This window comes from Cygnus atratus, chromosome 4 (genome assembly GCF_013377495.2).
Source record: "Cygnus atratus isolate AKBS03 ecotype Queensland, Australia chromosome 4, CAtr_DNAZoo_HiC_assembly, whole genome shotgun sequence".
In the NCBI taxonomy this organism is placed as follows: Eukaryota; Metazoa; Chordata; class Aves; order Anseriformes; family Anatidae; genus Cygnus; species Cygnus atratus.
In genome coordinates, this window is record NC_066365.1 from 75,520,189 (window position 1) to 75,534,863 (window position 14,675).

Consider the following 14,675-nt stretch of genomic DNA (forward strand, 5'->3'; position numbering starts at 1 on the left):
CTGTGATCAGCATAAAGTCATAGCCTACAATGTCCCCAAATTTGATAGTATGGTACTGTAAGGGCATGACAGGCTCCACAAAGCCCTTGTTGGTAGATGCAGGTTTCCTTAGGGATGGTTTGTACACTAAATATTGCTCCGAAACATCGTTTTCTCTGTGGTAAATCCTTACCAACCCACGTTATCAGGGTTTATGGTATGGTTTTAAAATGGCAGCTCGGCTCACTGGCCCTCAGTTAGCCAAAACGAGCTTTTGATGAAGTAGACCCTCACCTGAGCGGCCAAAATAAAGCTTGAGGCCTGCCCGTAACCAGGCCGAGGCCCAGCACTGCGGCGCTCAGCCCATCTCCGTCCGTGACCGCCGCCGTGCCAGCGGCTGCTTTTGCTTTTCCATCAGACCCTGAGCTGGGGACAGAGCCACCCCACGTGCCCTTGGCCGTGCCCTCTTAAAATCCCCCTCTTTTCCCCCAAAATGCGGGTTTGTCAGCACTGAGCCTGCGAGAAAGCAAAGGCCGGGCCCTGCGTGCTGGGAGCAACTTTCAAAGCAATCCATGCAATAATATAAGCTGTGGGCTTGTTTTGCTGTTCCCCTGCCATCTCCTGGAGTGCCACAGGGGCAGGCGGGGAAGGGAAGGAGCCTTTGGGGGGTTCAGAGCCCCCCGAGCTTCGTGGTGAGGGCAGGGGCAGAGGGAGCAGGCACGCTCCTGGGCGCTGGGGGAGCAAAGGGAAGGGACAGGTAGGCGTGCGCTCCTCGTTTTCAGACACACTATTGGCAATTTTTGTCAAATTCATGCTTTTTCTATTGATAGCTGCTTGAACGAGATGAGTTGCCCGTGCTGGGAGTGTTGCGTGCTGGTTTTTTTCTGCTTGTGCACCGGGGCGGGTTTGGTTGGGTTCGTATTGCTCTAACACTACATGTGGACGTTGTTCGTGCGTCTTCCAGGGACCGCAGCTCTCCAGGCGTTTCCTCTACACCTCTCATCGGCTCCACAAACCTCACCAGAAGAAAGAAGAAAAATAATTGTGGAGAAGTGTAACACAAGTCAGTCCATTTTTTTTTTCTAAAAAAAAAAAAAAAGGAAAGCAAAAAGAACATAAAAATAGGTTTTATATTACTCTGAAATTTGTGCACAGTAAATGTCCTTTACACTAGGATCCTTGAATTAATTGTATTCTGGATTTTTTTTTTTTGTCATTCTGTAATTATTTACAATTCTTATCTGTGTTCGGACTTGAGCTTAGTTTGTTAATATGTATAATTTAGCATTTATTGCATTCATATGTAAATATGAGCAAGTATTGTAAACTATTTCATCGCTGGGGACTGTGGGTGTTATACATACACACATTTAGGACTGCAGTTTTTGGTATAATTTTTTGTATTGTAAAATAACAGCTAATTTAAAGCAGGAACGAGAAAATTATCGGGAGGTCTGTGCATTTTAAATACAAATGTGAAGTACCTGTATATAAATAAAAGTAAATAATGCAAATCTTTCCTCTGAAATAAAAAGTAGACGATCTGGTTAAAAACTCCTTTTTGCTTTCTTTTTTAAGATGGGGTGGGGGGGAATAACTCAAGGTTACTTGTCTGGGATGAGTTGCACGTGGTGGAGCTCAAGGTGTTCGTGTCTCCCAAGCCGGCTGCGTTGGCTGTGCCAGGTACAAAATTTGGGAGGAGGGAAGGAAGGACGTGTCCTCTGCCGAAGCTGTCGTGTCCCCACGGTGCCTTGTGATCCCAAACCATCCCACCTGCTTCTCCAGGCAAGGGGAGAGCCTGGCCCCTTGGGTCCTGGGCTGACTTTGGAGGGTGGTGGGCAGGCGGAGCGTCCTTCAATGTGGAGGAAAACGGGCACGTCACCCGGGATGGTCTGGGAATTTATTTGCTGCAGCCTCCCCAGTGCTGGGGTCCTGGCTGCTGTGACACAGCTGGTCCTTACCCTCCTGGGGTCAGGGAGTGCAGCACGTCCCAGGGCTCAGGGCTTCTCATTTAGGATTTGAACAAACCCAATGGAAACATCTCATCCCCTTCCCCTCCTTACTCTTACTTCTCCCACGAAGCTGCCCCTTTGAATCAGAAGAGAAAAAATAAGGCATCCCCTGAGACTGGATCACCAGGGGGATCTGCTGCCGATTTGGCAACCTCGTTGAATGCCAGATGCCCACAGAAGCGAGGCAACCTCTTGTCTCCCACCCCGCGCACATCGCGCCCTGTTGTGCAGACCGGGACCCTGCCGAGCCGCAATCTATCCTCCTCCATTTCTTTTTATGTCGCTCTTCAGCTTCGAAACTAAGCACCGCTGAGATGAAGCGGAGTTGAACCCGGCATTTATGAGCCATGAAGGTTTCATTCGGTGCTGTCTCCTAAGACCGTTGTGCTCCTGCATCCCGTGGCATTAAGCCTGGATGCTGCAGCCCAATTCCCCGAAACTGCCGCCGAGCTGAGCGCGCCGCTCCGAAAGCACAGCGTGCTGTGTCCAGACCTGAAATGAAGTGGGCAGGGGGTAGGGGGTTTTAAAGGCAGTTTAAGCTCATTTCGGACAGCAGGATGAAATGCAAAGGTGTGGGGCAATATTTCAGCCCCGCTCTGATTTTTCTTCTTGCCTTGTAGCAAAGAAAAGGTTGGCAGGGAGGGAAAGGGGGAAAGTGGAGCTGTGTAAGCCCAGGGCTGATGCTCTGCACTGCCACGTGCCCTTAGCATGGGGGTAAGGAGTCAGAGAGGCATTTGCTCTGCAGCTTTTCTCTCCCAAACACTTCAATATCAATCATCTGCTCAAAGAAGGAAGGCAATTTTCAGTCTTTTATAAAAAGTGACTGATTTTACCACCCTACAAAAAAGCCTGGGCTGGAAGCTGGGTGTCAACCCTCCTCACCCAAGGAGTGGATGGGGTTCAGGCAGCTCTTGGGTGGGTTGCACGTCACAGGTTGGTACAAAAAGCATCTTTTGCTACGGTGGAAGCACAAACATCTGATTTTTCTTCGTGAGTGGGAAAGGGGGAGGTGTAAAAACAAACCAGAGCACCGCAGCTAACACAGCTCCCCATTTGGGCAAAACCAATTTATGGAGGTTTTTGTGTTTCTCCTTGTATTTTTTTCAGTGTTTTTTGTTTGTTTTTGTTTCTTGTCCAAACAAAGCAATGAAGCAGGGCATCGGGTGACAAAAATGATAACAGATGTTTTCTGAGGCATAAAAAAGGTGAGGGAGATCTTTTAACAAGATGGCCAGCGGGACCTGCTGATGGGTCTATGGTTTATGGGTGGTGGGGGTGCTTCAGGACCCATGGGTCACCATCAGTGCAGAGATGGGCTCCCATCATGATGACAGTGACACATCCCCATGCCATGCCTGCAATGGGGGCAGCCCCCAGCCTGTGGCTTGCACACTGCTGGCACCTCGACGTGTTCCTGGGGCACCAACCCTCACCCCGCGGCCAACACGGAGGTCGGTGGGCATCCTTGGTGCCCTCGGAGGGCTGATTTCCCCTCGGGGAGTACAGAGGCTCAGTGACAAGCTCAGGCTTGGGCATCTGGACTGCGGATGTCTTAGGGGACATAAAACCTGCGCCCAACCCAAAGAGCAAGATCCGATGGTCCCAACCACCTTGGGGCACACAATCTGATCCTTTTTCATTTCATTTCATTTCCCATTTTTCATGTCAGAGCTAATTCCGCGGTGCTTCCCTTTGGCTAACATCCGCCGTCTCCTCACTCAGCACGGAAAGGCAACATTTTAATAACCAAAGCGAGACGCAGCCACCCCTACCAGCACATTAGCACTGCTTACATGAAGGCAGCTCCATGGATGGTAAATTGTTGTTTTTGCCCTAAAATTCCCCTGGCAGTGCTCGTACAACAGCCGTGGAGTTTCATTTCTGTTGTGTCTGCAGCCGCAGCGCAATAGGGATGGGGTGGCTGCACCCCCCAGGTCCCACCCGTGGGTGTCTCCGAACCGCTGGGGATGCCCGGTCTCCTCTCTGACCTGTGGGGGTCCAGAGGTTATAGGGTTTGGGGTTTGTTTTTCTGGAAGTGAAGGAAAAGCACTTCACCTGCTCTTGCTTCAGCATCTGTCCCTGTCCCTGGGCTGTTGCGCCTGGTGGGAAGGAGCGGGGCTTGGTTTGGTTGTGGGCACAGGCAGTGCCCCCCAAAACATACCTGACCTGGAGGTGGGGATCAGGAAAAGCCCCCTCCAGCTCTCAGTGGGGCTCCTGCTCCAAAATCTCTTCTCTGCCCCAACACAGGACAATTCACTGGTGTACTTGAGGCAGCTTGAGGGATGTTTTACCCAGCCCCACGCTTCTCAGCCCCGATCACACCAGCACCAGATGCACCGGCACGTGCCCACAGGAACACGGACACAGCCCACGACTGTGGGCACCCCACGGCCTCATCCAGCACCAGGTCACAGCACCCAGAGAGACTGAGGCCACCCACGGGTTCCCCCTTGCCCCAGCAGGCCCCCCCCCCCCAGCAGGGTGCCCAGCCCCACGTCCCGGCAGAGCTGGGTGCTCAGCACTGGCCCCGGTGGGTTTTGGTGCTGACCTTGGGCGCACGGCAACCTGCCGAGCAGCGGGGAAAATCCATCAAACCTGCAGCATTTTCACAGCACATTTCAGGTTCATCCGGCTGGAACTTCCCCAGCAAATTTTCGTTGTGTCTGCAAAACCTCCGTGAACCAAACTGGGGTGGGGGCAGAGAAAAGTGGCGGGGACTGGGCTGCCGGGGAGGGACAAGGGGGGCGAAAACTGGGGCAGGAGCCTGGAAACAAGCTGCAGGGGGGGAAGACAGGGAAATCAGGGTGGGAAGGAAAGAGGTTCCCAAATCCAGCCCTAGCCCACAGGCTTTGTTCCCCCCCCCCCCCCCACTGTCAACAGCTTCATACATGCAGGAAAGCAAACAGGGCTTTGGGGAGGGTAAGGTGCAACATTTCTGGGTTTGACCTTGATCTCACCTTGTGTTTAGGAACCGACTTGCATTTCACTCGGCATTTTTATGTAAATTTTATATACATTTGTTTTGTATATTTTTTTTCCCCTAAAATTGGCAAGAAAACATTCAATTTGCCTCTAATCAATTTCCACATGATTTCTTTCTTTCTTTTTCTTTCTCTTTTAGATGCCAAAAATAGCTCACAGATGTTGGCAGCACGAACAAACGCCTCCCTGGCCGACGCGAACTGCTGCCCTCCCTTCTCCTCCACCTCCCCTCCTCCTGTGCTGGCACCAGCTTTGAGCTATACCATCCCCAAACTGCCCCCAGAGCCCTGCACGTGTCCCCAGCACCAGTAGCCCCAGGATGTGCACGGGGCCGTGTCCCCTCCCTGGGTGGCACTGATGCTTCTCCATTGGGTTGTGCCTCGGCAGAGCTGGTTTCTCACCTTTCTCCCTCCTGGCTGGAATGCAGTAAATCAGAGCTGGGTTTCCAGCCAAGCAAAGGGGCTCGGAACCCCACGTCTCTGCCAGCCCCCCCAAAATCCCTCCATTTCTTCCAGCTGCCCTTATGGTGCAGGGCCAGCGGAGCACCAGCATGGGCACGGCCAGCCCAGCACTGTACACAGGATCGGGGGGGGGGGGGTCAGGAAAATGCATGTGTGCTTTATTCGTGGATATGTTTGAATATTGACTCGTACAGAAGAGTTAAGTACAGGCTATACCCCGGTCGTACAGGCAGACACCACCCATCCTCCCCTCGGTGCGCACACACACCGGTTTCACCCTGCCACCCGCGGGGTTATTGCTCCAGCACCGTTTTCCCTCCCTGCTCGTGCTCTTGCTTTGACCACGACGTGGTGTTTGTACACACACAACATCTCACAGGCCTTCAGGACGCGAGGAACTGCCAAACCACTGCGAACGATGCCACAGAAAGAGAGTTCAGTGGCTACAGAGCGTTTGGCTGGTCGATTATTTTTTTCCCCCCCATTTTTCTTCTTTGTGCTTATGGAAGTCCCCAGGTGTGGAGTGATTCCTAACAAGTCATCTCCCTGTCTCTCTCGGCTCACTCAGTCCTTTCCCTTTACAAACAGCTGCTGTGGCTTCTGTGGTCCGTCAAGAAGCTTAAAAATGAAGATCCGGAGTTCTCTTCTTAGTGGTCAAAAGAGTTGAAAGTTCTTCCAAAAAATTCCCTTTTCACAAGGGAAAACAAATGGTCTGTGCCCTCATGTTGGGGGGATGTAATCAGGTCTCCTACCTCCCCAAGGACTCCTCAAAAAACGTCTTTTTTTTGCAGATTTTCATTTGTGAATGCACTTGGAGGAAAAGAGTGGACATTAAATATTGGCAAAAAGGGTGAAATGGTCAGGAAAATTCATGCAGGTTTTTGGATTTATTTATTTTTGATCTCTACACAACACCACCCACCCCAACCGCTGGCCTTTCCCTGCTGTGTGGAGGCTCGCTGCTCCTGCCTCGCTTCATCTTGGAGCATCCCCAGAGCCCAGAGGGAGCAGGAGCTGGCCTGGGGCATGGCTTTGGGGGTTCAGCTTCCAAATCCCCAGCACAGGGCAAAGGACAAGGACAACGAGGCCATTTCAGACCTGCAACACCAGCTCTGCTTTTCAGACCCTTCCACCAAGACCACAACGAAGACACCCTCCCCTCCCCCCAGCAGACACCCATTTACACAAACCCACTGTCTGGTTTTGGCAGGGATCCCTACAGACCTTTACCATTTTTTCAGCCTCCCCAAGCAAAGTCTCCGCGATCCGATCCACGGGGGTTGGCTGTCGCCTTCCACAGCCTGGGGGCACTTCTGCCGTCCTCCCAAAACTGAGGACATGAGAATAGCCCGCAATGGGAATCGAGAGTCTCTTTGGCCTGCAGTGCCTAGGGACAGCTAACATCCTAAAAAGTCTTTAAAGCGTGATAGAAATCCAGAGGAGATGCCAACACGTCTGTCAGTGGAATGGTTAGAAACAGATCGAGAGAAATCTGCCAGAAAGTGTAAACGGAGAGGATCCTGCCGTGGGACGTGGCCATGGAGCAGGTGACCCCTGGAGGTCTCCTCCGTCCCTAGCAGTGTGTTATGTTGTCCACATCTGCATCTCACAGCTTGCCAGCGTTAAAGGAGAGGTGAAGCTGGCTTGCCATCTATCCTGGCCAACTAGGAAAAGTCTGCTTCTGCTGGTTGTTTATCAGAGAAGGAAAGGGCAAAGGAAAGGGCATTTCTATACCACTGCCAGCGATAAGACACAAGAGTGGAGCTGCAGGAGGGGGCACTCCTGGAAAGCAGCCACCCCCTGTAACCTCCCCACCCCGAGACTCAGCCCCTGCAAGGAGGTTGAAGGATGGTGGAGACCCACCTTGCTGAGGCCAGGACCGTGGAGCAGCAGGGCAGACAAGGAGAGCAGCAGATGGCTGCTCTCCTTGGGGAGACACATTGGCTGGGGACACCGATGCCCTGGATAAGGGGGAAATATCTGCAGCAGCTCAGCGCCTGGCTATGATGCTCCGAAGGGAGGTCAGGGATTTGGGGTCTGTGCCACGACCTCCCCAGATGCATTTCTGGCACTGGGTGAGCGTCCTGGCAGGGGAGGTTTTCAACATTTCAGCTCAGCCTGGTGCCTGGCACGCACAACTTGGATCTCAGCATATTCCAGGACCCTTTTCATGGTCCTGGACTAGGACAGCCAGGTGCTACAGCCCCGAGGACCTCCCAGGTGCAGACCTTCAGAGAGGATGCAGCCAGGAGGGTTTCTGTGCATCCATAGATGTTCATCTGGAAACGAGAACGGGCTTATATTGGACCAAAACCCAAAGGTTTCTCACCTTTGCAGTTTCTCAGCAAAGTCTAAGTATTAAAGCAATGGAAAGTGTTCTGCGGGGAATGGGAATAAAAAGCACTGGACTTTGCCACGCCAGCTGCTGCTAAGCTTTCCATGCATCCGTATGATAAAGGACTAATGTTGTTCCTTGGGGAAGCATAAACCAAGGAGTGAACAGGCTGCTGCAAAGCTCATGAGGAAAACCTGGAGCTACTCCTGTGCCTCCCCGTGGCCATCAACCTGGGTAAGCATTTATCCTGGGAAACCTTCCCACCCTTCCTTCCCATCTTCTTCATCGACTGGATCTAGCAAGGGGTTCAGCTCCCCGAAAGGCGCAGGGAGACCTCAGCTCACCTCCTCAGGGGAAGACCCCCGAGCTATCACAAATCCCAAGGCCACACATTTGCCTCCTTGTGCCCTGAGCAACCAGGGCAAGGTTTGTCCTCACCGTCCCTCCCTCTGGGTGGGTCAAGCACCAGCCTTGGCTTCAACCACCTTGTGGCTCAGCAGTTGACACTTGACAGGGCCATTGTCCTTCATGAGCCAACCTGGACACAAGTGAGTTCCTCCACCACCTCTTCAAGGAGGGGAACTGCAGCAGTCCTACTGGTGATGTGATTTATGCCTTGACTTTTCTGGAGACTGGCTGGATCTTTCTGTCCCCATGGTGGTAGCTAGCAAACCTCTTGTATCCTCTCCCTTCCTTGCAAAGATAATGATGTCCCCCAAGTGAAGTCTCTCTGCCAGACCAAATGATGCTCAGGTAGCTCGTGAGGATGGGCTGTGTTGCACCCCTATAGAGCCCTATCCATGGGATCAAATTTACTCTGCACAGAGAAGGCGCGGACTGGGCTGACATCGGCCCCTGACTTTCATAATGAAAAAATACCTACCCCAAACACCTCACGGGATCAGTAAATAGCGATGCTAGGGTTGGGACATGAAGAAAGGCAGCCATAAACAAAACACCACGCGTGTCTCTTCCTGAACACCATCGGTATATGACATGTTTCCCAGACAGGAGGGCCTGAGGGGCAGGTGGCAGCTATTGAGGCGTGCCTGTTGCACATGGATGGATGGACCATGGAGCCAGTTTGGTGTGTGGCCACTTACACCACCCCAAGGTGCTTCAGGATCCTTTCTGGAGAACAAGCCCAACCACCTTCTCACCAGCAGCTCTGGTTTCTTCACTCCGAACCAGGTGGGCTGCCCTTTGGGTCCCAGACCCAACCCTGGAGATGGTCTGAACCACACATCATTGACTTGTCCTGCCATGGGCCCCATGCCATGAGGCAGGGCTCCAGGAAACCTCCTGGCAGCTCAGCCAGCAAAAGTCTTTCCCCTCTTGGCTGGGGCAGGCAAAAGCTTTTCCTCTGCAGCTCTCATTTCTTGACTCAACTCTCTCCTTCAGCTTTTCCAAGGGAATTGTCTGTGGCTTCCACCCCAATCCGCAGGGAGCTGGAGAGACAACAACCGAGCTTGTGGGGTGAAAGGTGGCCAGGACCAAGAATGAGCTGGTTGTTGACAATGCTGATTGTATAAAACCAAAGAAATTGGCAGACGGGCGAGGAGGAGGAAGGGCCTACACGCTCACCTCTCCTTCCCATCCCCTCCCTCCTCCCCAGCCCACCCCCCAAAAAAAGTTACTTGTCTGGTTGTTTTTTTAGAGAAACCAACACAAAGAGAGTCACTGCCTGGCGTGTGCCCGCCCTGCCTCACATCACCAGGAGGCTCAGCACGGCCAGAGTGGGGAGAAGCCATGAGTGCAGCGGGGAGGCTGCCCGGAGGGACGGAGCTGCTGGGCTGGAGGCCTCTGAGGACAGGCGAGTGGAGCCCCGCAGGAGCCGCTCCTCTCCGGCCACCTGCAAGAGAAAGGAGACAGCGTGGGGTGAGGAGCTGGGTTGTTCCCCTCATCGGTCTAGATGCAGGGTCTCCAAGCCCTGAAGCCTCCCTGTGGGTGTTCAGACTCAGAACCAGACTCAGCCTGGCTCTAGACGTGTAGTCAGCTCAGATCTGCTGGAGCTGGTGGTGAAGGTGCTGGTGGCACCAGGGTCACCTCGTGGGCATAGCACCCGCAGGTCTGGACACCTGGCTGGACGTGTCCTTTTGTAAGGTGGGTGCCTGAACACCCACTGTGGGCAACGGAGATCCATGCAGCCCATGGAGTCACCTCTGTGGTGGCCTCTCCAGGTGGAGATGTCCCCTAGGTGTTGAAGGCATGGGGCCAGCAGGTGTTTCACCAAGCAGTGGCCGGCAGCCAAGTTAGTTTCTCCAAAGGACGGTGCATGTGTTCATGTTGGCCATCTGGACTGGCAATGATGAGGGAGGTTCACAGCTTCTCCGTTGCTTGTGGTTGATGGCTTGGATAAAAATCTTAGTGTGGTGTCTGGACCTCAGGCCACCACCAAAGTTGTTTTAAGGTCTGGGGACCACCAGCCAGAAGCAAGACCTCCAACTTCTGTTTGCAAATGTGTTTCTGGCCTGATGAATTTATCCCATGGCCACCAAGGCCCCAAAAAGCAGTGAGGGAAGCTGATACCTCTGCACCTCCTGAGCTCATAAATGATCAATGGAAACAGAGTGGAGTGGGATGATTTGGGTGTTTTCGCAGCAAAAGACACAGGGAAAGGTCTTTGAAAACCTGCGTGTGGAAGCTCCCTGGAGGTATCAGCTAGCCCAGCACAAAACCCACGCTTGGTCCTCAGAGTCTACTTAACTGCAGCTTCTGTTACCTGTATGTTCAGTAAATCAGGGTCACTGTTAATTATTCAACAGTAAAATAATTCATTCTGAAGATTAATCTGGTGGGTGGCAAGTCAAGGTCATTGCTTTTTACTTAATAATAAAATATTTAATGCTTATTACTGTCATCATCAGTAAATTACCCTGTTATTTGTTTTAGAATAATTTCAATTTAATATTAATTTGATACTAACAATTTGCTGCTGACTAGAACCTTTCAGCAGAGGTTTCCCAACGCTTAGCAAACCTTGGTCAGTTAATCCTCAATGTGTGACCTCCAGCAGCTGAAATGCTTGTCTGAACCTATGTGGCTGCCCTCCAGCAGGGCAAGGAGCTGAACCAGTGCTCCTGGCTCCCTTCTACACTCCTGAAAAGCCCAGGGATGTTCCCAGTACTCCCAGAAAACCCATATATATCTCAACAGCACCCATGAAAGAAAGGAGATGGTGACCAACAGGCCAGAGAGCAGCAAGGGATGGGATGGGATGGGATGGGATGGGATGGGATGGGATGGGATGGGATGGGATGGGATAGGATAAGATGGATAGGATACGATAGGATAGGATAAGGATGGGATAAAATAGGAGAGGATAGCCCTTGGAGTCAGGCAAGAAGATGTCAGGGCATGAGGAAGAGGATGATGAGGGACTCCCAAAGGTGGAGGGGAGGTTGGATATCTGCACGTAGCTGAAATAACATGGGCAGATGAGGGAGCTGAGATGAGGAGGGCTGGAAGGCATGGAGCAGGCACAGACACAGCCAGGCATCCCCTTGGGCCAGGCTCTCCTACCTTGGTCGGCTGGAGGTGCTCGAAGATGTTCTCTCTGAGGGTTGCCACAGCTCTGTTGGCGTTTCGCTCCTGCTTGTACATCTGTGTGGTGGGGGGGATGGATGGGGCCACGGCTGCGTTCAGGTAGGTCCCATTGCCAAAGGCCAGGATGGCGTTTTCTTTGTGTGAGAAAGAGATGGAGAAAAGCATCAGCAGGGGAAAGCACACACCTCCTTTCTCCAGCTTTCTTTGGCTGCCTGTCCCAAACTGCATGCCTGAGGACCTTCAGAGCTCCTTTGCTGAAGGCACACGAGATGGGCACCTATAGCCTCCCGAGGACTAGGTCACCTTCATGTCCTCGCTCCCCAGACTCTTACAGGGAGCCTCACCAGCCTGTGGGCAATGCTGCTGGAGGATTACCGGCGATACTCACGGAGACAGATGTTGTCAGTGAAGAGACGCAGAAAGCTCTCGCACTCTTCCTGCCGGTTGCCACTAGCATTGCACGTGCACCAGGGGGCTATGCTGGAGGTCGAGTTGTCAATGTAGTTGGGAGTGATGGGGCTGCCTGCGGGGAGGATGAGAAGTGTTACCACAAAGCTGGTATTTCAGGAGGGGACAGGACATTTCCCTCATGGCTTGCTCTGTTTGCAGCCCCTCTGTGATGGCAGCACAAGGAAACCCTTCGGGTGCTGCTGTCACGGCTCTGTTTTGCTCGCAGGGAGGAGAAGAGTGGCAGCTGCAGCCTTTTTTTTCACCCCTCCACCAACAAAGCCTTCAGCTGATTAAAGTGGGCTATCAGTCTAAGGAAGGGGCAACTCCTGGGAGCTCAGGTTCCCAAGTAACGTTCAAAAATTATATGTGAACCTGTGTCATATTGTCACCAGAAAAGTCAAACTCAACCTCCAGAATGGTCAGAGAAAACAAAGGAGGGATTAAACCAGAATGAAATCTTGACCCAAATAGCTGTCAATTTATCCCTTGGGATGGACAAAGTCCAACTCATTGGTGCTTCTCTTTGGACTCTGGCTGTGCTTGTGCTTACAGCTGCCAGCTGGGTCTGCAGCACCTGCAAACCAAATCTGACATCTGAAGTCAGTGAGATGGCAGGGGACAGTGATTTCCCAGGGCATCACCAGCAGTGGGATGGGGGAACACCCACCAGAGCAGATGCCCGGGGTCAACCCATCATCCTGAGCTTCTGTTAGGGTTCAGGTTTTTTCTGCCTCTGTTGCAGCTGTCATAAAATTACCCAATGCTCATGGCTTGGGCTCCTTCCCTAGGCACAGCAGAGAGAAAGACCAACAATTCTGTGTGATCCCAGTCTCGGATGTCCACCTCGCCATCCTCACAGCTTTTAGCTGGCCGGAGTACAGGTGATGCTTCCGCCCGCAGGTGGGAGGGAGAGCAGCTGAAGTATGAAGTATGAAACATGAATTATGGAGACCAGCTCACCTATGATGCCGGTGTATGCCAGCAGACAGGCAGCATAGCTGTCCCGCCGGCAGCCGCTCGCAGCCTGCAGGGACGGCTGGCAATTGAACTGGAACTCTGCGTAGCGCGACCTGACAGAAAGAAAGCACAAAATGGGGCTTATCAGCACGGATATTTGGGGCAAAAAAGGGACATAATAGCACACTGGAAGTGTCGAATGTGATTGCACAGAAGGGGATGTGTTCACACGCTCTTTTGTTGCTGCAGTTGTTGCTAAGCCAGTTTGAATAAATATCACAGGTTTTCTTCTCTCCTGCCCCCTCCAGCAATCCAGAAGTGGATTTAATCACTCGGAGAGGAGAATGAATAGGTGCTGTAGGTCGTGTTTTACAGCCCTCCTCTGGGACTGCAAGAAAGGTGCAGTCTTGGAAGAAATGTTTGTTTTCTGATGTACGAAGCTGATTTTCGGAGGAAGAGCTGTTGTAGGCAGCGAGGGAATTCATTCCCTAGTGCCATTATCTGACTTCTGGGTACTAACTTCCCCTAGAGACCTAAGCCTTCATTTTTGGACTGAATTGCTGAGAGAGAGAATCACTTTGGCCCAATTTCTCTCTATTCAAAGATTATGTTCTAAATGTAGCTGAGGACGTCTTCAGATTAAGGGCAATGCCCCAAGGCTCAGATGTGCTCTAACCATCATCGTGGCTGTTGCTACCTCCTCTGCTACAGGCAGGAGAGGTTTGGACTCTCTGGAGCCTGTGGAGCAGGAGGTGCATGCCGTGCTCCTTTCACCTCTGTTGTGCCTTGCGTTTTGCATGGTCTGGGTAAAAGCAACAAATGGCTCAGCACAAAAGGGTTTTGAGACCCAGCCCTGGGCTTGTTGGGACCCTCCAGGCCATGCAAGGAAGTAGGTGCATCATTCAGACGTGCCAGGGTGCTCCTTGCATGTGGCTCCCCTACTCCTTGGGTGGATAGACTCTGTACATCATGCTGCCAACCAGGTATTTGACACCCAGTTCTTTAGGGGTGGCTCAGTTGTTGGCACATACAGTGGCATTTGGACATTGCTGGATACCTGAGACATCCACATGGGGCTTTCAGTTAGGACATACTACCGGAGATACAGATCCACAAGGCAGGCAGCCAGGGCCCAGGTAAGATGTCCTAAGGTTCCTCATGTAGCATCGACCTCTCTCTCCTGTGCCACGGCCAGGCAAAAAAATACTTACTAATTTTATGCTGTATTATTTGGAGGGGGGAGATGTGGATTGCAGTGTTTGTATCATTCATGTTAGCAGAGCCCACACCTCCAAGTGGGGAAATTTGAGAGGTTACGGCTGATAAGAAGCTGCAAGAAGGCTTAGCAGCACAGGAGGGATTAGCCTGGAGTATTTTACTCCTCTAAAGTGCCATGATGTGTTGTTCCTGGCTCTCCTTGTGGTTTCTGCATTGCTGCCTTTGACCGGGTCACACGTCAACCCCTTGCTCCCACCGTGTCTCTAGAGGATGTTTTATATTATATATTCTGAGACCAAGGAACCAGATAATTAACAGCTGTGCTGCTTGCAGGAAATGGTTTCCAGCCTCCTGGGAAGCAACACTCTCCCCTTTGATCCTCCTCTTCCCTCCTGGGTCCACTTGCCTTGTTAGGGAGAGGGCAGTACCCCACAATTTGGGGTTCCCTAGGTAGCTGTGGGAAATCTCCAAGCAAGAGCTGGTGTGGCTCAGGAGTTTTGCATCTTTCTGAGTCAGCTCCAGCTCTGTAGCTCAGTTTTTGTCCATTAGCAGCCTTTTTGGGTGCAGAGGGATGAGGGCATTAATGCCAGTCCACCCTTCCAAAAGGATGTGTGCGGCATGTTGCTACCCTCACCTCCCCTTCTGAAAATACAAGTTTTTTTTAATGCACTTTAAAGATGACGTGCTGGCAGCGGATGGCTGCTGGGAGTTCAGCTCAGGAAGTCCCCAAGACCG

At 52.1% G+C, this 14,675-nt stretch overlaps 1 protein-coding gene across 1 annotated transcript in view; it reads right to left on the reverse strand.

Annotated features, from left to right (window-relative positions):
* Window positions 1–5,569: 5,569 nt before the first annotated feature.
* The window catches only part of GFRA4 (GDNF family receptor alpha 4), a 68,844-nt gene continuing 59,738 nt past the window's right edge, over window positions 5,570–14,675 (reverse strand). Inside the window, exons 5-8 of the mRNA XM_035547467.2 lie at window positions 12,726–12,835; window positions 11,704–11,838; window positions 11,292–11,449; window positions 5,570–9,621 (exon numbers count right to left, since the gene is read on the reverse strand). Of these exons, the coding sequence (XP_035403360.1) occupies window positions 9,475–9,621; window positions 11,292–11,449; window positions 11,704–11,838; window positions 12,726–12,835 (550 nt within the window). The 3' untranslated portion in view covers window positions 5,570–9,474. The remainder of the gene's footprint in view (window positions 9,622–11,291; window positions 11,450–11,703; window positions 11,839–12,725; window positions 12,836–14,675) is intronic.